This window comes from Salvelinus fontinalis, chromosome 5 (genome assembly GCF_029448725.1).
Source record: "Salvelinus fontinalis isolate EN_2023a chromosome 5, ASM2944872v1, whole genome shotgun sequence".
In the NCBI taxonomy this organism is placed as follows: Eukaryota; Metazoa; Chordata; class Actinopteri; order Salmoniformes; family Salmonidae; genus Salvelinus; species Salvelinus fontinalis.
Window position 1 is genome coordinate 3,175,256 of NC_074669.1, and position 25,882 is coordinate 3,201,137.

General features: G+C 46.6%; 2 protein-coding genes across 3 annotated transcripts in view; one reads left to right on the forward strand and one right to left on the reverse strand.

Moving 5' to 3' along the window:
- Nucleotides 1-53: 53 nt before the first annotated feature.
- Nucleotides 54-17,141, reverse strand: fan1 (FANCD2 and FANCI associated nuclease 1). Of its 2 annotated transcripts, none has more exons than XM_055922064.1 (14): nucleotides 16,863-17,141; nucleotides 14,822-16,298; nucleotides 14,428-14,568; nucleotides 13,657-13,864; nucleotides 13,018-13,251; nucleotides 9,408-9,539; nucleotides 9,006-9,114; nucleotides 4,779-4,898; nucleotides 3,704-3,868; nucleotides 2,614-2,776; nucleotides 1,861-1,964; nucleotides 1,464-1,658; nucleotides 599-727; nucleotides 54-408 (listed from the first exon to the last, which is right to left on the reverse strand). In XM_055922064.1, exons 2-14 carry the CDS (start codon nucleotides 16,188-16,190, stop codon nucleotides 271-273), a joined length of 3,207 nt encoding a protein of 1,068 aa, XP_055778039.1. In that variant the 5' UTR covers nucleotides 16,191-16,298; nucleotides 16,863-17,141; the 3' UTR covers nucleotides 54-270. The 2 variants fall into 2 exon arrangements, with proteins under 2 accessions (XP_055778039.1, XP_055778040.1); XM_055922065.1 differs by having other exon boundaries at nucleotides 16,494-17,141.
- A 327-nt stretch (nucleotides 17,142-17,468) lies between these two features.
- The window catches only part of LOC129854823 (filaggrin-like), a 30,185-nt gene continuing 21,771 nt past the window's right edge, over nucleotides 17,469-25,882 (forward strand). Inside the window, exons 1-4 of the mRNA XM_055921964.1 lie at nucleotides 17,469-17,742; nucleotides 18,642-20,816; nucleotides 21,120-23,270; nucleotides 24,506-24,641. Coding sequence (XP_055777939.1) covers nucleotides 18,678-20,816; nucleotides 21,120-23,270; nucleotides 24,506-24,641 — 4,426 coding nt within the window. The 5' untranslated portion in view covers nucleotides 17,469-17,742; nucleotides 18,642-18,677. The remainder of the gene's footprint in view (nucleotides 17,743-18,641; nucleotides 20,817-21,119; nucleotides 23,271-24,505; nucleotides 24,642-25,882) is intronic.

The window sequence follows — 25,882 nt, forward strand, 5'->3', positions numbered from 1 at the left end:
CCAGCATCACCAGACACTAAGAAAGTTAACATTTTCACATTCAACCAGATATATTACATTTGTTAGAGATATTATTTTATTTACATATTAGACAGTTATAGTATAAAATCCAGTCATTAAAGCTCATTGTGTTTATTCCCCCCTCAACCTTCTCTGTCCTACGACAAACTGGTACAGTGTGCTATTTTTTATAAAAATACATTTCATTCAATTCTGTACTTCAGTGAGACAGTCAAAGGTCAAGGCAGGTGTTTGCCAAGCTCATCAGTCCTATTCCAGCCAAGCTCCTCTGGCCCCGGTGGCAGTGACGTGACAGACCTCTACATCAGCCCCCAGTCTCTGTAGCTCATCCAGCCAGATCTGTTGCTTCTGGGACAGTTTGTCGCTAGGACCCTTCACTTCCACCAGCTGGAACAATAGAATATGATAGAATTCATAGAACAAAATAGTAGATCTGCTTCTCACAGTTTGTCGCTAAGCCCCTTTACCTCTCATCAACATGTCATCATGGGACATATAGATAGACCTTCTAGTCATCTCAAATAAATGTGTTTAATTCCACAGCCCCAGGCAGGCCTAGACAGTCCTGTGAGCTCACCTTGTAGGTGTTGTTGGATGTGTTCCACACCACTAGGTCAGGCAGTCCTGCTCGACAGTGTCTGTAGTCCTTGGCCATCCTAGTGATCATCCCTCCCAGAAACGATCCACCCAGACAAGACACGAGACTCTGCAAAGAGAGGAGACCACCGAGGTTTAGACTAGCTCAGTAGCATTACATTAGCCAGGTAAACAACACTTTGTTCAATGTGAGAGCAGGTTAGTTTAACCAGGCTACAATTACATGAGATTTACCATTACACAATAACAATGTTACTAACACATCGTTATACATGGAGGTGAAATCATAGCATAGGCTTTATAATGCCTAATCTGAAAGTCAATATTTATTAAATTTAGCAGACGCTTTTCAACTTTAAAGGCGAGATATTTGTCACAGATGTTATTGCGGGTGTAGGGAAATGCTTGTGTTTCTAGCTTCAACAGTGCAGTAGTATCTAATAATACACAACTATACACACAATCTAAAAGTAAAATAATCGAATTAAGAAATATATAAATATTAGGATGAGCAATTTCGGAATGGCATAGACTAAAATACAGTAGAATAAGAATAAAGTATATACATATGAGATGGGTAAAGCAAAATTATGTAAACATTATTAGAGTGACTAGTGTTCCATTACTAAAGAGGCCAGTGAACCCACAACCTTGGCGTTGCTAGCACCGAAGCTACTTTTACCAACTGAGCCTAACTGGTCCACGTGGTAAGTCAATGACAAACAAGATTGTCTGTACCGACAATGCGTCATACAATCGGTTTTGAAGTGAGCCTTAACTGTGGTTACCTGTGCTCGACAATGCGTCATCCAATCGGTTTTGAAGTGAGCCTTAACTGTGGTTACCTGTGCCCGCTGCAGGGATGCGAAGCGCTCCCAGTTGACCAGTGAACACACCCTCCCCTCCTGATTGGTCCAGGCTTCAGCCATCAGGTTGTGCAGCGTCTCAATGGACGCCTCACAGAGCACCTGCACACGCATCTCTATCGCTTCCCTCCGGTTCCCATAGAAACAGTCTGTGAAGAGGTCCAGTGGGCAGGGCTAGGAGAGGAACAAGAGGGGTGAGGAAATATTAATATATGCCTTGTAGCAGACACTTTTATCCAGAGAGTCTGACAAGACAGTGAGGGCATGTAGGTACAGGTATACGTGAGCCTTGTGGGAATTGAACCGACAACCTTGGCGTCATTACTGCCACACTTCAACCAACTGAACCACAAAAGGACAGGTTGAGCATGTTTACCTGGTAGGGATTCCGGAAGACGTCTGGAATACCCTCCATGAAAATGACGTCCCATAAGAGAAGACCAAACAGAGTGGAAAACGTGGAGCCCTCTCCATGGATCCCTATAGATAACCAAGAGACGTTTCAGTCAAACTTCACTTCCATCCATGTGTTAAGGAAGCATTTCACAGTCAATTCTACACCTGTTGAATCAAATTTTATTTGTCACATGCGCCAAATACAACAGGTATTCATTCACCTTACAGTGAAATGCTTACTTACAAGCCCTTAACCAACAATGCAGTTAAAAATATATATATAATTCTATATATATAAGAAATAAAAGTAACAAATAATTAAAGAGCAGCAGTAAAATAACAATAGCGAGGCTATGTACAGGGGGCACCGGTACAGAGTCAATGTGCGGAACCACAGGTTAGTCGAGGTAATATGTACATGTAGGTAGAGGTATTAAAGTGACTATGCATAGATAATAACAAAGAGTAGCAGCAGTGTAAAAGACGGGGGGAAGGCAATGCAAATAGTCTGTGACAAATACAATTAGATTTGATTACATTTCTAAGTACAGGTTCATGTGACAACAGGAGAACTTTACTGAACTTGCTGTTTTCAATTGTTGTTGTTTTTTACTGTGAGAGCTCTGGTTTATATGTCAAATACACTTAAAACATGAAAACTTGACGATTTAAAAGAATAAATAAATAAATAAATAAAACCCCGGGAAACTAGAAAAGAAGTAAAGCAGAAGACCTTGGTCAAAGCCTTGACGACGGTAGTGTGCCAGTGACAGCTCTTCCACAGAACACATGACAGTGGAGTATCCTCCCTCTGCCCCCTCCTCCTCAGCAGGCATGAGGAACACATTCTTCCCTGTCCCCCCCTCGTGGGGGAAGAGCTGCCCTCGGATAGTGACCTAGTAGACACAAACACAATAGCACACACAAAACAAGTCTGTTTAAAAAAAAAAATTTAAAAAAGTACCCTTTATTTAACTAGGCAAGTCAGTTAAGAACTAAATCTTATTCAGAATGGGAGGCCTACACCGGCCAAACCCTAACCCGGACGACACTGAGACCAATTGCGCACCGCCCTATGGGACTCCTAATCACGGAGATGCAGTGCCTTAGACCACTGAACCAGGGTGTCTGTAGTGACACCTCTAGCACTGAGATGCAGTGCCTTAGACCACTGAACCAGGGTGTCTGTAGTGACACCTCTAGCACTGAGATGCAGTGCCTTAGACCACTGAACCAGGGTGTCTGTAGTGACACCTCTAGCACTGAGATGCAGTGCCTTAGACCACTGAACCAGGGTGTCTGTAGTGACACCTCTAGCACTGAGATGCAGTGCCTTAGACCACTGAACCAGGGTGTCTGTAGTGACACCTCTAGCACTGAGATGCAGTGCCTTAGACCACTGAAGCAGGGTGTCTGTAGTGACACCTCTAGCACTGAGATGCAGTGCCTTAGACCACTGAAGCAGGGTGTCTGTAGTGACGCCTCTAGCACTGAGATGCAGTGCCTTAGACCGCTGCGCCACTCGGGAGCCCCTTAAAACGGCTTGATGTTTAGAAAAACAAAAGACATCATCAGTGATGTAATGAAGTGATGTGATGAACTCAAGTCAACCCAGTTTACCCTCCTTTTTATTTTGGGAATATAATTGACCCACCTCTTAACTAACGTTTTTTTGTTGTTGTTTTTTGCATTATCGTTTACTTAACTTGATAACAAAGATTGTCATCTTGACTTTCTAACAAAGATTGTCATCTCGATCATCGCTTAGAATTTACCCATCTCTGAATATAACGTATATTTCATCAGTGACAGAAGTGACTCACATGAGTGACGTCGTTGACGTGGATGGTGGGCAGGTCACGGAGTACATGGTGGTAATTCTTGTAGCTGGGGGATTCCTTCATCCTATTGGCTCTCTGGTGGAGTGAAAGCTGGTGGCCCGTCCTCACCAAGGGGTCAGAGAGACCGTCTCTGATGGAGCTGATAGCCTGGGATTGATACATGGGGAATTTCAATTCAATTCATGCTAATTACCGCTAGGACACAGACAAAAAGACACACGTTTAATAAATACCACGTATAACAACAGTGCAAAGTGAAATCCAGACAAACATTAACAAAGTGCAATAGTCCATAAGTTCAGGAAGAACCATGGGACAAAGTACTTAAGAGACGGTGTGGTTAACTGACCTGTTCAGGTAGTTTGAGGTGCTGCTGGAGGTTGAGTGGCTGACTGACCTGTTCAGGTAGTTTGAGGTGCTGCTGGAGGTTGAGTGACCTGTTCAGGTAGTTTGAGGTGCTGCTGGAGGTTGAGTGGCTGACTGACCTGTTCAGGTAGTTTGAGGTTGGGCTGGAGGTTGAGTGGTTAACTGATCTGTTCAGGTAGTTTGAGGTTGGGCTGGAGGTTGAGTGGCTGACTGACCTGTTCAGGTAGTTTGAGGTGCTGCTGGAGGTTGAGTGGCTGACTGACCTGTTCAGGTAGTTTGACGTTGACTGACCTGTTCAGGTAGTTTGAGGTTGACTGACCTGTTCAGGTAGTTTGAGGTTGACTGACCTGTTCAGGTAGTTTGAGGTTGACTGACCTGTTCAGGTAGTTTGAGGTTGGGCTGGAGGTTGACTGACCTGTTCAGGTAGTTTGAGGTTGGGCTGGAGGTTGAGTGGTTAACTGACCTGTTCAGGTAGTTTGACGTTGACTGACCTGTTCAGGTAGTTTGAGGTTGACTGACCTGTTCAGGTAGTTTGAGGTTGACTGACCTGTTCAGGTAGTTTGAGGTTGACTGATCTGTTCAGGTAGTTTGAGGTTGGGCTGGAGGTTGACTGACCTGTTCAGGTAGTTTGAGGTTGGGCTGGAGGTTGAGTGGCTGACTGACCTGTTCAGGTAGTTTGACGTTGACTGACCTGTTCAGGTAGTTTGAGGTGCTGCTGGAGATTGAGTGCCAGTCTGTCCCACCATCGCCCCCTGCTGTCTGGACAGTAGACTGACTGGGCCAATAGGGAGCGCAGCTCCTTCACCGCTTCCTGGAACACAACCAATCTGAATTAATACAATACACTACACTCTGCTGTGTGTGTGTGTGTGTGTGTATATCTTGGTATATGAATGTGTGTGTGTGTGTGTGTGTGTGTGTGTGTGTGTGTGTGTGTGTGTGTGTGTGTGTGTGTGTGTGTGTGTGTGTGTGTGTGTGTGTGTGTGTACACAGTAGGTTCCAGGAACTTAAAAAAAAACTATTGGTTTAATTGAGATGACATCCCTCATTGATTGAACTGAATTCCAATATCTAATTTGAAAAGGCATTGATCCCTACAAACTCCAATTAATAACAAACCACCATTCATTGGTGCAACAGCACCTGTTTGGCACATAATACGCACGCAGCTCTTTCCCCTTACCTTCTTGATCTCCAGAACTTTCCACAGCTAGTCAAATTTATTCCACACATCTGACTTCCCCTTTACCTCCTGAGCAACAAGTAAAACATTCCCCCCGGTTTGTCACGACCGCTGCATCCATTTTGCTGTCACATGTGTTCCGGTGTTCAGAGTTTGTTATAACCAATTTATTAATGTGATTATGATATGCTTTAAGGTCAGGCCCTATTGGTCACGTGCATTCGATGCACACGTGTCACACAAAGAGAGCAAGGGTTGAGGGGATATTTTCCTAAATAAATTAGGGATTTCGGTAACGAAACTTTTCAGTCAGAAATGGCTTTAATTATGTTGCAGTTCAGCAACACGGACAGTGTGATACACGCTGTTGATGTTCTGTGGTGGTCGCTGCAGCAGAGAGGAGTGATACACACTGTTGATGTTCTGTGGTGGTCGCTGCAGCAGAGAGGAGTGATACACACTGTTGATGTTCTGTGGTGGTCGCTGCAGCAGAGAGGAGTGATACACACTGTTGATGTTCTGTGGTGGTCGCTGCAGCAGAGAGGAGTGATACACACTGTTGATGTTCTGTGGTGGTCGCTGCAGCAGAGAGGAGTGATACACACTGCTGTTGTTCTGTGGTTGTCGCTGCAGCAGAGAGGAGTGATACACACTGTTGATGTTCTGTGGTGGTCGCTGCAGCAGAGAGGAGTGATACACACTGTTGATGTTCTGTGGTGGTCGCTGCAGCAGAGAGGAGTGATACACACTGTTGATGTTCTGTGGTGGTCGCTGCAGCAGAGAGGAGTGATACACACTGTTGATGTTCTGTGGTGGTCGCTGCAGCAGAGAGGAGTGATACACACTGTTGATGTTCTGTGGTGGTCGCTGCAGCAGAGAGGAGTGATACACACTGTTGTTGTTCTGTGGTGGTCGCTGCAGCAGAGAGGAGTGATACACACTGTTGATGTTCTGTGGTGGTCGCTGCAGCAGAGAGGAGTGATACACACTGTTGATGTTCTGTGGTGGTCGCTGCAGCAGAGAGGAGTGATACACACTGCTGTTGTTCTGTGGTGGTCGCTGCAGCAGAGAGGAGTGATACACACTGTTGATGTTCTGTGGTGATCGCTGCAGCAGAGAGGAGTGATACACACTGTTGATGTTCTGTGGTGGTCGCTGCAGCAGAGAGGAGTGATACACACTGTTGATGTTCTGTGGTTGTTGCTGCAGCAGAGAGGAGTGATACACACTGTTGATGTTCTGTGGTGGTCGCTGCAGCAGAGAGGAGTGATACACACTGCTGTTGTTCTGTGGTGATCGCTGCAGCAGAGAGGAGTGATACACACTGTTGACGTTCTGTGGTGGTCGCTGCAGCAGAGAGGAGTGATACACACTGTTGATGTTCTGTGGTGATCGCTGCAGCAGAGAGGAGTGATACACACTGTTGATGTTCTGTGGTGGTCGCTGCAGCAGAGAGGAGTGATACACACTGCTGTTGTTCTGTGGTGGTCGCTGCAGCAGAGAGGAGTGATACACACTGTTGACGTTCTGTGGTGGTTGCTGCAGCAGAGAGGAGTGATACACACTGTTGATGTTCTGTGGTGGTCGCTGCAGCAGAGAGGAGTGATACACACTGTTGATGTTCTGTGGTGGTTGCTGCAGCAGAGACAGCGTGATACACACTGTTGATGTTCTGTGGTGGTCGCTGCAGCAGAGACAGCGTGATACACACTGATGATGTTCTGTGGTGGTCGCTGCAGCAGAGAGGAGTGATACACACTGTTGATGTTCTGTGGTGGTCGCTACAGCAGGGAGAACAGAGAGACAACGGGTCACACAGTCCCTCGTTGTCTTTTTTTACACAGCGCAGCAAGTCTGAGCCCGGCCTGGCACAATCAAATCAATTGAGGTCGGATTCCCTCTAGTCATCTGTGCGTATTAATTATTTCATCAAACAGTGCACTTGAAGCATCAGACAAGCTCAGTGCATAAAGTTGATTTGATTAAAACACATAGGATGTGTCTATATACAGTGGGGCAAAAAAGTATTTAGTCAGCCACCAATTGTGCAAGTTCTCCCACTTAAAAAGATGAGAGAGGCCTGTAATTTTCATCATAGGTACACTTCAACTATGACAGACAAAATGAGAAAAAAAATCCTGAAAATCACATTGTAGGATTTTTTATGAATTTATTTGCAAATTATGGTGGAAAATAAGTATTTGGTCAATAACAAAAGTTTCTCAATACTTTGTTATATACCCTTTGTTGGCAATGACAGAGGTCAAACGTTTTCTGTAAGTCTTCACAAGGTTTTCACACACTGTTGCTGGTATTTTGGCCCATTCCTCCATGCAGATCTCCTCTAGAGCAGTGATGTTTTGGGGCTGTTGCTGGGCAACACGGACTTTCAACTCCCTAAAAAGATTTTCTATGGGGTTGAGATCTGGAGACTGGCTAGGCCACTCCAGGACCTTGAAATGCTTCTTACGAAGCCACTCCTTCGTTGCCCGGGCGGTGTGTTTGGGATCATTGTCATGCTGAAAGACCCAGCCACGTTTCATCTTCAATGCCCTTGCTGATGGAAGGAGGTTTTCACTCAAAATCTCACGATACATGGCCCCATTCATTCTTTCCTTTACACGGATCAGTCGTCCTGGTCCCTTTGCAGAAGAACAGCCCCAAAGCATGATGTTTCCACCCCCATGCTTCACAGTAGGTATGGTGTTCTTTGGATGCAACTCAGCATTCTTTGTCCTCCAAACACGGCGAGTTGAGTTTTTACCAAAAAGTTATATTTTGGTTTCATCTGACCATATGACATTCTCCCAATCTTCTTCTGGATCATCCAAATGCTCTCTAGCAAACTTCAGACGGGCCTGGACATGTACTGGCTTAAGCAGGGGGACACGTCTGGCACTGCAGGATTTGAGTCCCTGGCGGCGTAGTGTGCTACTGATGGTAGGCTTTGTTACTTTGGTCCCAGCTCTCTGCAGGTCATTCACTAGGTCTCCCCGTGTGGTTCTGGGATTTTTGCTCACCGTTCTTGTGATCATTTTGACCCCACGGGGTGAGATCTTGCGTGGAGCCCCAGATCGAGGGAGATTATCAGTGGTCTTGTATGTCTTCCATTTCCTAATAATTGCTCCCACAGTTGATTTCTTCAAACCAAGCTGCTTACCTATTACAGATGCAGTCTTCCCAGCCTGGTGCAGGTCTACAATTTTGTTTCTGGTGTCCTTTGACAGCTCTTTGGTCTTGGCCATAGTGGAGTTTGGGGTTGTGGACAGGTGTCTTTTATACTGATAACAAGTTCAAACAGGTGCCATTAATACAGGTAACGAGTGGAGGACAGAGGAGCCTCTTAAAGAAGAAGTTACAGGTCTGTGAGAGCCAGAAATCTTGCTTGTTTGTAGGTGACCAAATACTTATTTTCCACCATAATTTGCAAATAAATTCATAAAAAATCCTACAATGTGATTTTCTGGATTTTTTTTCTCATTTTGTCTGTCATAGTTGAAGTGTACGTATGATAAAAATTACAGGCCTCTCTCATCTTTTTAAGTGGGAGAACTTGCACAATTGGTGGCTGACTAAATACTTTTTTGCCCCACTGTATGGAAAAATACACATTGGTCGATTGGTCGAAAGAACAGACTATTATATATTTTTTTTGGTCGACTAATATATATAGTTTTTGTCTGGGACAGTCCTAGTGTGTATCGAGGTATATGATGTGTGTGTGTCTGCATCCACCTTGTAGCAACGTAGTCTCTGTAGTACTTCAACTCCCCTGGACAGGATGCGTGTGTAGGCCCACCCTGTGGTGAAACAGCGCAGGAACACTGGCAGCTCTTCCTGGTGGCTACACACACACACACACACACACACACACACACACACACACACACACACACACACACACACACACACACTTTAGGTTTAGCTGGCTTATCGCTGTCGATCGATGTCAACGATAACGTTGCTTATCAAGCGATTATTGTGTGTATGTGTGTGTGTGTGTGTGTGTGTGTGAGTGTGTGTGTGTGGGGGGGGGGGGGGGGGGTTGCATTTGGCTTTGCAGTCCAATGTGAGATCCGCATGGCCACAGATCAAAGATTGACAAAGAGGGATGAATATGCCGCTAGTGGTCCCCACCTGAGGTCGTACGTCTTGCTCATCTCCTGCCAGGTCGTCTTGGCTGCAGTGTAAAGTACCAGAGCGTCCTCCCAGTGGCCTGTCTGCATGGCTGTGATCACCTCTTGCAGCGCTCGCATCGCCGCCTCATACCTGACACAACAGGACAGAGAGGCGCTGAGTCCAACGATCCACAATCAAATCAACGTTTATCGGTCACGTACACCTGGTTTTTTTGCAGACGTTATCACCGGTACAGGGAAAGGCTATTGTTTCCAGCTCCCAAAAATGAAGCAATATCTAGACACAATAACAATACACCCAATCTAAAAGTTAAAAAGAACAAAGACATTATGACAGAAAATATCAGAGGTCTAGGACCCAGAGTGAGAGTATGAATACATCTACACTGAGTTGGACAAAACATTAGGAACACCTGCTCTTTCCATCACACAGACTAACCAGGTGAATCCGGGTGAAAGCTATGATCCCTTTTTGATGTCACCTGTTAAATCCACTTCAATCCGTGTAGATGAAGGGAAGGAGACAGGTTAAAGAAAGATTTTTAAGCCTTGAGACAATTGAGACATGGATTATGTATGTGTGCCATTCAGAAGGTGAATGGGCAAGACAAAATATTTAAGTGCCTGTAATGGGGTGCGTGCTGGTGGCAGGGAAGTCAGGTGCAGGAGAATGAACTTGGTACAAACGGAGCCGTTTAATAAGTTTTCAAAACCTCCGAAAACCAAAATGTACAAAATAAAATAGGAGGGTGCAAAACCCGTCGCACACCAGAACATAACTAGCACACATACATACAACAAACAATCACTGACAAGGACATGAGGAGAAACAGAGGGTTAAATACACAACATGTAATTGATGGTATTGAAACCAGGTGTGATGGTAGACAAGACAAAACCAATGGAAAATGAAAAATGGATCAGTGATGGCTAGAAGGCCGGTGACGTCGACCGCCGAACACCGCTCGAACAAGGAGAGGGACCAACTTCGGCGGAAGTCGTGACAGTGCCTTTGAACTATTTACCTATTACCGACGTGGTAACAAACCCCCACCTCACGACCCCAAACTGTTCACACTCCTCTTGTTGGAGGAGAGAACATTTTTGCAGTTTTTAAAATTAATGTCCTACAATTCTACACATTTTGCATTGGGCAGAGATCTTTTTGTTGTTGCTGTTTTAAAAGCTAATTTCCTGCAATTCTGATATGATACCAGAGATCAAAGTGAGTAAAAAAATATATATATATTGTCATTGGGAGCCGCGGTCCGTATTGACCCTGTTCTGGGTGTCATCAGGACCGCGTTCCACCAGTTGAACATGGAGGAGCCATAACTAGAATACAGTATATACAATGCCATCAGAAAGTATTCACACCCCTTGACATATTTAGCTGAGTTTCAAAGTGGGACTAAAATAGATTTAATTGTCAACGATCTACACAATATACTGTAATGTCAAAGCGGAAGAAACATCCTAACATTAAAAATATATATATATAATTATATCTAACACAAATATATGTTGATTAGATGAGTAGTCCACCCACTGAGTCAATACATGTTAGGGCTCCCGAGTGGTGCTGCGGTCTAAGGCACTGCATCTCAGTGCTTGAGAAGTCACTACAGACACCCTGGTTCGAATCCAGGCTGTATCACAACCGGCCGTGATTGGGAGTCCCATAGGGCGACGCACAATTGGCCCAGCGTCGTTCGGATTTGGCCGGTGTAGGCCGTCATTGTAAATAAGAATTTGTTCTTAAAAAAATGTAAATAACAAAAATGTTAGAAGCACCTTTGGCAGGGATTTCACCTGTGAGTCTTTCTGGTTAAGTCTCTAAGAGCTTTACACACCTGGATTGTGCAAATTGTGTCTATTATTCTTTTCAGATTTCCTCAAGCTCTGTCGAAATGGTTATTAAAAACAATTTTCAGGTCTTGCAATAGATTTTCAAGCAGATTTAAATAAAAACTGTGGCGCTATCTATCCACGGTTTGGTTTGAATAAGTTTGACGGCCCGCAACCTTTCCCAGTCCACGTGATCAAAACAGTCTTGAAGCATAGATTCCGATTGGTCAGACCAATGTTGAACAGTCCTTACCACGGGTGCTTCCTGCTTAAGTTTCTGCCTATTGGCGGGGAGGGGCAGGATGGAGGCGTTGTCTGATTTGCCAAAGGGAGGGTTCCTTGAGAGCCGTCACAGTGTCAGCTTGGGGGGGTATTTACACGGCAGTAACAATAACTAAAGAAAATGATCTCGGGAGGTAATGCAGTCGGTATTTGATGGGGAGGTATTCCAGATCAGGAGAACAAAAGGACTTACGTTACCACAATCACACCATGAGTTGTTAATCATGAGACATATGATGCTTCTACACCTGCGTTGCTTGCTGTTTGGGGTTTTAGGCTGGGTTTCTGTACAGCACTTCGAGATATTAGCTGATGTACGAAGGGCTATATAAAATAAACTTGATTTGATATCCCTCCACCTCTGTTTTTCCCAGAGAGTTCTTTCTTGCTGTCCGGACAATGAACTGAGAATCCCGCTGGCCGTATGGGGATGGGGACAATTTATCCAGAGAGAGCCATGATTCCGTAAAACAGAGTATGTTACTGTCCCTTGTGTCTCTCTGAAAGAAGATCCTCGCCCTGAGCTCATCTACTTTGTTGTTCAGGGACTGAATGTTAGCGAGTAATAAACTCGGAAGCAGTGGATGGTTTGCTCGCCACCTGAGCCTGACTAGGACCCCACTTCTCGGGCGTCGACGTTTTGCCTCAGAGAATCCAGAAACAAAGGATCCAGGTCAGGGAAATCAAATTTCTGGTGTGTGACCGCCGATCTAATGTTGGGCTGTAGGTAATAATACTAGAAACTTTCCGAGCAAATAATGTAAGAAGCACAACGACAACAACAAAAATACTGCAAAGCTGGCTAGGAGCTGGAAACAGGGTGACTGTGTCGTTTTCGGAGCCATCTTGTAATTATTGGCTGAATGTGTGCCAGAGTTTGGTCTAATGGTAGCGCTTCTGATTACAGACTACACATCCGCCTGGTGTCTAGGCCCTTCAAGTCTGTGTGTGCCCCTTCTACATGCATCTCCCTCTCTCCTTTCTGATCTTTAAGCAATAAGGCATGAAAAACCCAGGGATTATTGTAAGAATACCACAGGACTAAGGGCTGTTCTTAGGCACGACGGGAAGCTGAGTACGGTGGAGATGGCAACAACAACAAAAAATGGCACCGTTGTTGCACAGATCAGAGAGGCAGGCAGCAAGGTTTATACAAACCCTTACAGTTGCAAACGAAAAATAATGTCTAGATACTTTTTTCCAGGGGACATGAAGTTCATGGATTGCCTGGCCTGGGCTGTGGGACAGTGGATGTGCATTGAACTGTTAACAGGCATTACTCTGGGATTGTCGTGAATAACTCCATGCTATCAATCAATCAGCATCTAGGACCCAAACATCCCATTTTATAATAACACTTAGATAGCTTATGAAACACACACCTAAATAAACAATTAATATTTGAGGTTGATCAATCAGTGTCCACAGCACTGACCAATGAGATCTGACCCAAATACACTGTAAGTCTATGCTCTAACCTGATAAGATCTTCTCTATCCAGGAACAGTTTGGCTCTGCGCTGTACGGTGTAGTCAGGGAATGCCAGTCGGCCAGAGTTGACCAGTAGGATGGTGTAGAGCTGACCTTGACCCCCTCCGGCCGTCTCCTCCTCCTCCAGACCGTCTGTCAGGGAGAAGAGTAGGAGGACGCGAGAGAACACAGCCCTGGGGCCGCGATGCAGACGTACACAGGAACCAGCTAGCTGCTTGGCCCTGGAGAGGAGAGATTTTTAGTGTAGGAGTGTGCCTGAGGACGGTTGTGTGTTTAAGGCAGCTGACCTCGTCACATATGCAATCCCCTGCCTGCGTAGGAACGAATGCCTGTCCCAATGTAACGCCCTTCTGTACACTTTATCCCATTCCGTCAGTCACCCGTTCCATCTGTCTCCCGTTCCATCTGTCTCCCGTTCCATCTGTCTCCCGTTCCATCTGTCTCCCGTTCCATCTGTCTCCCGTTCCATCAGTCACCCATTCCATCTGTCTCCCATTCCATCAGTCACCCATTCACTAATGCCTATCCCTTTCAATTAAAAATAAATAAAAGGCCAGCAGAAAAAAAGGGTGGGACATATTGCTGTGAATGACTCTAGAATGTCACTAGAGCCCCTCCCCTCTCACCTCTTCAGTATGACAGTCCCAATGTTGTTCTGTCCAGGGGCCAGGGCGAACAGAGACCTCTGTCTGCTCAGCTTCAGGAGTCCCTCCACCAGCTGATGTTTCTGGGTACCAGACCCAGGGCCCCCCAGGTGGAACGTCTTAGCAAGGCTACGGAGCTCCGGGGCGGGCAGCAGGTCCAGCACTTCCTCCAACTCTTGGAGGTCGCTGTCTGGAAAACAGTTGAGGATGTTGGGCATTGGATGGTAGGGGTTGGTTAGGGTTGAACATTTGAGTGACTTCCCACTGTTAGCGTGACAGAGTGGAAATTCAGACATCAGGCACCATTAACACAACACACTCAAGAAGCACTCACAGTCACTCAGTAAAGACATGTCTGCATCCAGGGCTTCAGCCCCTCTAGATCCCAGGAAGGCAGTAGCAATGCACTTAGCCATCCACTACACTAGCATTTAGCATAATACCATTCAAGACCTTTCAACAATTAGCATTTAGCATAATACCATTCAAGACCTTTCAACAATTAGCATTTAGCATAATACCATTCAAGACCTTTCAACGATTAGCATTTAGCATAATACCATTCAAGACCTTTCAACAATTAGCATTTAGCATAATACCATTGAAGTCCACTCATTCAACTGTTGGTAGGAAGCCTCCTTTCACCAGGTCCTGAGCTACACGTCCTAGATCAGCCTAGTGTTAGCATAACACCATTCAAGTCCATTCAACAGTTAGCATGTAGCATAAAACAATTCCAGTCCAATCATTCACCTGTCTGTAGGAAACCTCCTTCCACCAGCTCCTGAGCTACAGGTCCCAGGTCAGTGCTAATCTCATTATAGTTTAGCTTGTTGACCTGGAGCCACTTCAGTTTCCTCTGGAACAGTCTCACATACAGCTTCTGTCCTGTCACTGAGAGGAAGGAAAGGCAAATTAGCAAGACTGGTTGATGATAAAATAGTAGTCAAAAATGCTAAACGTGTACTACTAAATGTAATTCTATTGTGATTTTATATTATCTTGCGTTATAAATCATGTGTGTTCAAAAACAAATTTGCAGAACACTTTCCTGTCGCCCTTATGTATGCATTCATAAAGCCCTTATAACAGCTATATAAAACATAACATTTGTCATAGACAGTCATGTTTGTTCTATTCTACACACCTGTCAGACGCTCAAAGCCGTGTATGGCTGAAAGGTCTTCTTGATTGAACAGCATCCTATCGTCTTCATTCTCCAGCACTGCCTCTAGCACGGTCAGGAAGTTACCCAGGTAGTACGGTAACCGCGGTGACTCTGAATCTTGCTTATCAGTTCTTCTGTCTGTGTCAGGCTCTGTCAGCTGATCACTGCTACCGGTCACTGTGGATTCTTCTTCTTTTTCTTCTTGTTCTCCTTCTTCCTCTAGTTTTACTTTTCTTCTCTGACGCTCCTCCTCAGGCACCTCTGTGCTGCTCTTCAAAAGAGCAGTTGAAGATTCTTCTGTTCCGTGTTGCTTATCATCATCAGCTGTTGTTGTTGACGTAAGGAGTTTGTTTCTAGCGAGGTCATCATCCGGTTCTTCACCATCGCTCTTCTCACATCTGCCTTTCTTGCTGCGAGTAGACATCCTCTGTGTTTTAACAGAGACCTCCGCTTTCCCTCCTTTCTTCCTCTTGTTCAGTCTGGATGGAGCATAGGACAGAGGTCGCGGGGCCATAGAAACTACCGGAGACAATGATTCTAATTTAGATTCAGATTTGGATTCTAAACATTCCAAAGTTTCTTCTCTGCTTTCTACCTGAGGTCTGCCCAGTGAAATAGTACTGTGACTTTCCACTGTGACATTTGTTGTCTCTGTGTCCATTAAGCATGTTGTCTGGTCACCAAATCCTTGAGGGAGGTGGTTCTCCTTCTGAGAGCTGCTCAGCTCCTCAGACCTTCTGTCTCTCTCTGGGGACTCCTGGATGGTGATGATGTCATCAACCTGCGACTGTAGGTCCTCAGGGGACTTCAACCTTTGCTTCAGGCCCCTCCTGGAGAGCTTAGAGGACAGCCTGCTACCTATGTCAATGGGCCTGACTACAGTCTTACTGCTCATCTCTCTGGTGTTTACCTGCTGAGAAGAAGCACCAGACTTTTTAAAGTACGGGCTGGTGTTGGGCTCTCGCTGAGGCTTTTCCTCCTTTGGACAGGAAGGCCCTGTGTCTGGATCATGGACCTTACTGGCCCTCCTGGAAGGAGAGTGAGACGATGCCAGCTTTGTTGTAGTAACAATGTTACAGGCCGAAGCAGTATCAATGGACGCACCATCTTCCCTCTGAAAGTTCTGACACTGTGAGTCAATGTGTTGGTTTATCCTGAACCGTGGCACTAGCTGACCACACAGAGGACATGGCAGTCTAGGTGGCGGGGCGTTGTTGAAGAATGATGAGATGGAGGCTGTACCAGGACATGCATTGGCACTCTTCTTACCATCTTTACTACTGACGTATCCTTTTGTCTTTGTTACTGACAGGCTTCTCTGTTTGCGTTTGTTTCCTTTCTCTGCCATTGTTTTTCAACTGTTATTGTTTTCACGTTTTGTCTACAAAAACAGGGGCTGATATTCTATTATGTAGCTATCTTGACAGTAACTTGCAAATGTAGATCTACCACCAATCTGTAAAGTGAGAGAGGCATAGATTACAGTTCACATAGCCGAGGAACGCTTAACTCCGTTCTCTTATATCGAGGCAGAGTTGTGTTTTGATAACCGCGGTCGCGGGATTTGATAGCAATAACACTGAGTTACACACCATCAGTCGATTCTTGTAAAAAAAAATGTTTAAAAAAAATAACATCTGAAAACGGTTACCTGTAACTAAATCCTGTTCAATTGCCGTTCTTCCGCAGGGTGCTGAAATTCATATATTTTTTAAAATAAAAACCTATAGAATAAAACCACCGAATTTCCCCCTCATTTGTGTTGCTGGTACTAACCGTTACGTAAACTGAGATTCAATTGGCACATTCGCGTTGAGTTAAGCGACACAAATGAAAAGTCAATATTAGGAAGGTGTTCCTAATGCTTGGTATACTCCGAGTATTTCTGTAATGTGACAGTGAGAGAAACCTTCTCTGCTGAACATTGTTGTCATAGAGACTACACTAACACCATATATTATGTATTACAATGTCACATCATAAACGTATAATTCCTTCACATTGTAGCTCACCCACTCACCAGTGTCACCGGTGCCGTTCACCACCGATCATTCATCTAGAATGGGCAATGCGTGGCTGAGCTAACGTTAGCTAGCTAGCTAGTTCTCTTGCTTTCTTCACGTTACCTTTGCAGGCGTCAGTGAATGATATAGAAACGGTCATACTTGTTATGCATTGTATTATAATATAATTATTTCGAGTTTTAGATGAGAAATTAAGCTCTTTGAGTATCCCGTGTTTTGTTGTTACAGAACAGCCGGGTTCGCGCGCAACGCTAGAGCAATCGAGAAAGGATGTTTAGTAGACTCAAGTAGTAGATGACAAATCCATAGATTTGACGGATTTTCATATATTGGTGAAAAGGGAGGTAATTGTGTGCTTTCACAAAATAATAATAATAACACAACATAAAACACTTTAAAATATGAATTGTTAAGGCTCTTATTAATTAAGATAATAGGCCTATAAGGTGTAAATAGCCTACCACTTCTATAGAAATAAATGCAGCATCAAATGCACATAAAAAAAATAATGAATAGACAATGCATTGACTATCTGGAAAAATGTATTGTGTTTTTTTGACCCCAATAAAACAAATCTGTGTGCTTTGTTTGCTATATGCCACTCACTTTGACTCTGTCAAGGATGTATGTATGATCTCATGTGGCATAAAGGATCATTTTATTGAGATCAGATGGACCAGACCATTTCATCAGGGTGCTGCCCGCACGTACTAAGGAGAGAATAGAGCCTGCATGGGGTATTCCTTACACAGGTTCCAGGGCTACTTGCCCCTGGCTTCCAAATTCACCATATTCCGGGGTTTCTAAGGCAAATCTCTGATCGGGACATAGGCAATAATTTCAAAGGAGCTAAGATCCAATCATCAGTCGATGCTGGTAAGTCGGATATCAGCCTATATTGTTTTGATTAGGAAGCTTAAACAGAAAGAGATCAGTAGCATATTCAGTTTGCATCTGAGATCCTAATTATAAAGATGTGGTCCTAATGACACAGAGGAATCATGGCACACACCACCGCCTAATTAGCCTATAACACTACACCAGCGTGATGCAGTCTCAATGAGAAATCATTCAAATCAAGGTCGATGTTAATTGTGCTTATAAGAACTTAACGGGTTGTCTGTCTGCGATTTACATGGCTATAGATCAATGTGACGAATCGGGATTTTCAGAGAATGGATGAGAAAACCATCCCTGCGTTTTACGAAAGACAGGGATAATATGCTGAGTGCAGTGAAAACGCGGATCCGATTTAAGAAATAGGTTGGAGATAGAACGAATACGTGCGTTTCCCTGTCCTGTGCTCGAGGAACAGTTTTCCAACAACACTACCCCTGCAGTTGCGGCAAAAGTTTGGCGCGATCGTTTATCATCTGATTATCTGCAGTGTGCAAATTGAATAATCTCGCGTGAGATTTTATAAAATCCACACTAGCAACAGCATTTGCAACACGTCATAATGATCAACAAAAAGTCCTACTACAAATAGCATCAGTCGTCCGTACAGTTCAACACCATGGACAGGGACAATTCGCATTTAGATGTGTGTGTTTGGCGGGTATTATTGAACACAGATGTGTAGTGACGCAGTTTTAGAAGAATAAACCATTTGATTTCGCTCACTTGGGGATTGCATGCGTTCCCGTACATCCTTATTTGGTCTAGCTGTGTAAATAGAACTAGTAAACTATATCCTAGGCATAGGTTTGGCTTGTAAACCCGATATGCAATTCCAATTATAATTTGACCACGGGTTCATTGCTGTGTTATTCTAGGATTGAGGATAGTGTTGGGATAGGCCAGCCTGAGCCATGGCTCACGGGAAGAAACCAGGGAAGATCACCAGAATCCTGGGACCCAGCCCTTCGTTGTGCCCAGGAGGATCCATAGAAAAGAAGCCAGGGACTATTAGGAGAATATTGGCCCCCAGCTCTCCGCCCAGCCCGGGTCCCACAGGATCCACAGAGGAGTCTAATGAAGGACCTCATGTTGAAGGACCTCAGAAAGAAAGACCACAGAGTTTGAGGAGTAAGGGCCCTCCACCCTGCCCTGACCCCCTATCCACAGGGGAGCCTACTGATGAAGAACCCTGGGGTCTGAGCAGCAAAGGCCCAACTGAAAGCCTACATGATGGAACTCAGAGTCTGAAGAGTGAAGGTCCTCCTCAGCACTTGCAGAGCACCAGCAATGAGGAGCTGGACAATAACAATGATGAGAGGACCCCTGGGCCTGCAGCACCTGTCCCTGTCCCTGCTAGTCCAACACAGGCCCGCTCATCCCAGGCCTACAGCAAAATGACTCAGGCCCTGAACTACCCTCTGCAGTCAGACGCCCAGGACCAGAACTACCCTCGGCAGTCAGACGCCCAGGCCCAGAACTACCCTCTGCAGTCAGACGCCCAGGCCCAGAACTACCTTCTGCAGTCAGACGCCCAGGCCCAGAACTACCCTCAGCAGTCAGACGCCCAGGCCCAGAACTACCCTCTGCAGTCAGACGCCCAGGCCCAGCCCCGACAGACACAGCAGCATCTCAGAGAGAGTCCAACAAGCCCCAGCACCAGGCCCACCTCTGACTCCCCATCCAGTCAGGAGAGACAGTCCAGGGCTGTTAAACCATCACCTGTCCTTACCAGTGCCAGTCCTTACCAGCCGTGTCTGATTAGTCCCTCCAGTTCACCTCTTCCTGTCCCTGCTAGAGCTAGTCTCTCCTCCAAGCTCTCTCTGAACCTGCCCAGTGACACCACCACCCCTGACAGCATGGAGATGGAGGAGGAGGAGGAGGAGGAGGAGGACAGCTGCTCAGAGTACGACAATGTGGGTTCAGATGTGGAAGGTGTGGAGCAAGACATTGATCAGGTGCTGCGGGTGGAAGACCAGGGTATGGAGGTGAGGTACTACCCTGAGCCGCAGGATGGTATCTATGTGGAACACCAAGACGGAACCTACATTAAAAACCAAGACGGAACCTACGTGAAACTCCAAGACGTAACCTACACGAAACACCAAGACGGAACCTACGTGAAACACCAAGACGTAACCTACACGAAACACCAAGACGGAACCTACGTGAAACACCAAGACGTAACCTACACGAAACACCAAGACGTAACCTACACGAAACACCAAGACGGAACCTACGTGAAACACCAAGACGGAACCTACATTAAACACCAAGACGGAACCTTCGTGGAATGTGAAGACCGAACTTACATAGAACACGAAGACGGAACGTATGTGAGGTATGAAGATGAAACCTACGTAGAAGAATGTGAGGATGGACCCTATTGCCCCAAGGATTGCACCTATGTAGAAGATGAGGATGGTACCTATGTGGAGGGTAGTGTGGAGGGGGACAGCCTGGAGGGGGACAGCCTGGAGGGAGACAACAGCACCACTGTACAATACAAACCCACAAGGCCACTGTACGGCCCTGAGTCTGAGGAGATGCAGGGTAAAGATAGAAAACCCTGTAGCTCTTCTGAGCATTACCATCAGTTCAATGACAATCCACATCAGACACCCAAGGCTGGAGACAAGGAAGAAAAAGAGGAGGTGGAGGGGCAGGAGGAGGAGGTGGAGGGACAAAAGGAGGAAGAGGAGGGGGAGGGACAGGAGGAGGTGGAGGGACAGGAGGAGGAAGAGGAGGGGGAGGGACAGGAGGAGCTGGAGGGACAGGAGGAGGAGGTGGAGGGGCAGGAGGAGGAAGAGGAGGTGGAGGGGCAGGAGGAGGTGGAGGGACAGGAGGAGGAAGAGGAGGTGGAGGGGCAGGAGGAGGAGAATTTCCCAGATGAAACTGGTGAAACAGAGGAAGAGCGGGATGTGACCACGTACACAGAGGAGGAGTCTGAAGAGACAGAGGACAGAGAGCAGGAAAAGAAAATCACTACCAGCCACCAGGAGAATGATGGAGTGAGGATAAGAGAGGGAGAGAGGGAGGGGGAGAGGATGATAGAGAGGGAGAGGGTGGGGGCGAGGATGAGAGAGAGGGTGGGGGAGAGGATGGGAGAGGGAGAGAGGGAGGGGGAGAGGATGAGAGAGAGGGTGGGAGAGAGGATGAGGGAGGGAGAGAGGATGAGAGAGGGAGAGAGAGAGGGGGAGAGGATGAGAGAGGGAGAGCGGGAGGGGGAGAGGATTAGAGAGGGAGAGAGGGAGGGGGAGAGGATGGGAGAGGGGGAGGGGGGGAGGATGAGAGAGAGGGTGGGGGAGAGGATGAGAGATGGAGAGAGGGAGGGGGAGAGGATGAGAGAGGGAGAGAGGGTGGGGGAGAGGATGAGAGAGGGGGAGAGAATGAGAGAGAGGGAGAGGATGAGCGTGGGGGAGAGTATGAGAAAGGGAGAGAGGGAGGGGGAGAGGATGAGAGAGGGAGAGAGGGATGGGGTGAGGGTGGGAGAGAGGGAGGGGGAGAGGATGAGAGAGAAGGAGAGGGTGAGAGAGGGAGAGATGGATGGGGTGAGGGTGAGAGTGGGAGAGAGGGAGGAGGAGAGGATGAGAGCAGGAGAGAGGGAGGGGGGGAGGATGATGAGAGCAGGAGAAAGGGAGGGGGAGAGGGTAAGAGAGAGGCAGAGGGTGAGAGAGGGAGAGAGGGAGGGAGAGAGAATGAGAAAGGGAGAGAGGGGTGAAAGGGACAGGGAAGATGGTAAGGTCTACTCTTTGAGAAACTGTGACACCCCTGAGGACAGAATGATCTCAGTGTGTGTCTCAGAGTCCCCACAAAAGGCCCCCTATAGGGGAAGTGGGGGGGGAAGGGATTGGACTTGTGATGCTCCTCAAAGGGCCCATAAGGAGGTGAAGAGGCAGGGGAGGGGAGGAGGACGAGGTGGGAGGAGTGAGAGGGGAGGAGGAAGGAGTGGGAGGGAAGGAGGAAGGGTCGGGAGGGAGACTGACAGGGAGGAAGACACTGGCCAGATAGTATCTGAGATGAAGGTATGTATGAGCAGTAGCAGCAGCTCAGAGACACAAGATTGCAGAGAGGCTGCCATCAGGCCCAGACCACCAAGGCCTAGGCCCAGGCCTAGATCTGGGCCCAGCCCCAGCACCCCACAACCTCACCAGACACAATCCCACACCCAGACCCGCCCAAAACAGGCCTACCAGACCCAAACCTACCTGACAGAGGGCCATACTGGACCGACAAAAGCCCACCCAACACAGAACCACCATCTAGAGGCTCAGAGTGACGCCCGACAGAGCCAGCAGACTAAGACACAGGACTGCAGAGACGGTGCCATCAGTTCTATACCTAGATCTGACTTCATCACACCACACCCTCACCCTCCTCAAACCCCGGCCCAAACGCAGCACAGCCAGGCCCAGCGGACACACACCCAGCCTCACCAGATCTGCCCAAAACAGGCCCATCCGGCAAAGACCCACACCCACCCGACACAGGCCCAGACCCAGGCCCGACAGGTCCTGCCGACACAGGCCCAAACCCACAAGAGACAAGCACCCACCCATCCGACACAGGCCCAGACACTGCAGCACCACAGAGAAGGTTCCGTCAGGCCCACCTGCCATTCCACCCATCAGACCCAGACCCAGCAGACTCAGGATCGCAGAGCGAGTCTCACCACTGAGCCTACACACAGCCAGGAGAGCCAGGCCCAGACCCAGCAGTCAGAGGCCCAGGCCCAGCAGTCAGAAGCCCAGATCCAGCAGTCAATGGCCCAGGCCCAGCAGTCAGAGGCCCAGATCCAGCAGTCAGAGGCCCAGATCCAGCAGTCAGAGGCCCAGATCCAGCAGTCAGAGGCCCAGATCCAGCAGTCAGAGGCCCAGATCCAGCAGTCAGAGGCCCAGACCCAAGCCTGGCAAATCCAGGATCGGAGAGGGAGTCCCATCACTTCTGACGCGCCTCCCACCCACCAGACTCAGGCCCAGAACCATCCTCGGCAGCAAGAGGCCTGGCAGACCATGCAACACCGTAGAGAGAGTCTTACCAGCCCCAGGCCCGACTCCGACTCCCCACCCAGTAAGACCCAAAATGACCAGTCTCAGGCCCAGCAGCATTACAGAGAGAGTCTCCCCAGGTCCCGGCCCACTTCTGCCTCCCCTCCCAGACACAAGACCCAAATACAGGACCACACTCCCCTCGCCCGACAGACACCGCAGCATCGCAGAGAGAGCACCACCAGTCCCAGGCCCCCCTCTGACTCCCCTCCCCTCCTGGAGAGCCACCAGGCCCACATCCAGGCCCACTCTTATCAGACCGAGAGCCAGGGCAGACAGACCCAGCAGCATTGCAGAGAGAGCACCACCAGCCCCAGCCCAAGGCCTACTTCTAACTCCACTCCCAGCCTGGAGAGCCATCCAAGGGCTGTCAATGTATCACCAGCTCCACATCAGAACACAGAGCCACAGAGGGAGTCCCAAGAAGAGAGACAGACAAGGACACAGACACAGACACAGGTAACTGCCTGATGCTGCCAATTCAACAGGGTTTGTTTTATGTTATTAGTTTACTGGACAGGGACCATGTACAACAAACATTGCACCAGATTTGACCTACATGGCTAAGTCTCACCTGAAGTCCGGTCATATTTCCGTCTCTTTAGTTGTTAGTAAGATCTCCCCTCTGTCTATTCCAGTTGTTAGTAAGATCGCCCCTCTGTCTATTCCAGTTGTTAGTAAGATCTCCCCTCTGTCTATTACAGTTGTTAGTAAGATCTCCCCTCTGTCTATTCCAGTTGTTAGTAAGATCGCCCCTCTGTCTATTCCAGTTGTTAGTAAGATCTCCCCTCTGTCTATTACAGTTGTTAGTAAGATCTCCCCTCTGTCTTTTCTAGTTGTTAGTAAGATCTCCTCTCTGTCTGTTCCAGTTGCTAGTAAGATCTCCCCTCTGGCTGTTCTAGTTGTTAGTAAGATCTCCCCTATGTCTGTTCCTGTTGTTAGTTAGATCTCCCCTCTGTCTATTCCAGTTGTTAGTAAGATCTCCCCTCTGTCTATTCCAGTTGGTAGTAAGATCTCCCCTCTGTCTGCTCCAGTTGTTAGTAAGATCTCCCCTCTATCTATTCTAGTTGTTAGTAAGATTTCCCCTCTGTCTATTCTAGTTGTTAGTGAGATCTCCCCTCTGTCTTTTCTAGTTGTTAGTGAGATCTCCCCTCTGTCTTTTCTAGTTGTTAGTGAGATCTCCCTTATGTCTGTTCCAGTTGTTAGTAAGATCTCCCCTCTTTCTATTCTAGTTGTTAGTAAGATCTCCCCTCTGTCTTTTCTAGTTGTTAGTAAGATCTCCCCTCTTTCTATTCCAGTTGTTAGTAAGATCTCCCCTCGTTCTATTCTAGTTGTTAGTAAGATCTCCCCTCTATCTATTCTAGTTGTTAGTAAGATCTCCCCTCTGTCTTTTCTAGTTGTTAGTGAGATCTCCCCTCTGTCTTTTCTAGTTGTTAGTGAGATCTCCCCTCTGTCTTTTCTAGTTGTTAGTGAGATCTCCCCTCTTTCTATTCCAGTTGTTAGTAAGATCTCCCCTCTTTCTATTCTAGTTGTTAGTAAGATCTCCCCTCTATCTATTCTAGTTGTTAGTAAGATCTCCCCTCTGTCTTTTCTAGTTGTTAGTGAGATCTCCCCTCTGTCTTTTCTAGTTGTTAGTGAGATCTCCCCTCTGTCTGCTCCAGTTGTTAGTAAGATCTCCCCTCTGTCTGTTCCAGATGCCTCACAATATCTCAGAGCAGCAGCCTGGCAGGCCCCACTGCCCAGAGCCCCAGGCCCTACAGAAGGACAGCAACAACACACCTCAGCCTGAACCAACACAGAACAACGCCTCGTTCCCCAGCTTCGTGGATGGTAAATGTAATTTCTCTGTGTAGTTCATTGATTCCATACCTGAGTAACGGACATGGGATTGGTTTCTGGTGTGTACACACCTTGACGTTGTTGTACTGCTGCAACCATATGCCCAGCAATGGGATAATAACGGCCTTCTGAATGTGAATGTGAATCTGTATCTGAATCTGAATCTGACTCTGAATGGGAATGTGAATCGGACTCTGATGGTGAATCTGACTCTGAATGTTAATCTGGCTCTGAATGTGAATGCTAGTCTGACTCTGAATCTGACTCTGAATGTGAATCTGAATGGGAATCTGACTCTGAATGTTAATCTGACTCTGAATGTGAATGTGAATCTGACTCTGAATGTGAGTCTGAATGTGAATCTGACTCTGAATGTTAATCTGAATCTGAATGTAAATGTGAATCTGACTCTGAATGTGATTGTTAGTCTGACTCTGAATCGGAATGTAAATCTGACTCCGAATGTTAATCTGACTCTGAATGTGATTCTGAATGTGAGTCTGACTCTGAATGTGAATCTGACTCTGAATGTTAATCTGACTCTGAATGTGAATGTTAGTCTGACTCTGAATCAGAATGTAAATCTGACTCTGAATGTTAATCTGACTCTGAATGTGAATCTGAATGTGAATCTGATTCTGAATGTTAATCTGAATATGACTCTGAATGTGAATGTGAGTCTGACTCTGGATGTGAATCTGATTCTGAATGTGAGTCTGAATGTGAATCTGACTCTGAATGTTAATCTGAATCTGACTCTGAATGAGAATCTGACTCTGAATGTGAGTCTGAATGTGAATCTGACTCTGAATGTTAATCTGAATCTGAATGTAAATGTGAATCTGACTCTGAATGTGATTGTTAGTCTGACTCTGAATCGGAATGTAAATCTGACTCCGAATGTTAATCTGACTCTGAATGTGATTCTGAATGTGAGTCTGACTCTGAATGTGAATCTGACTCTGAATGTTAATCTGACTCTGAATGTGAATGTTAGTCTGACTCTGAATCAGAATGTAAATCTGACTCTGAATGTTAATCTGACTCTGAATGTGAATCTGAATGTGAATCTGATTCTGAATGTTAATCTGAATATGACTCTGAATGTGAATGTGAGTCTGACTCTGGATGTGAATCTGATTCTGAATGTGAGTCTGAATGTGAATCTGACTCTGAATGTTAATCTGAATCTGACTCTGAATGAGAATCTGACTCTGAATGTGAATCTGGCT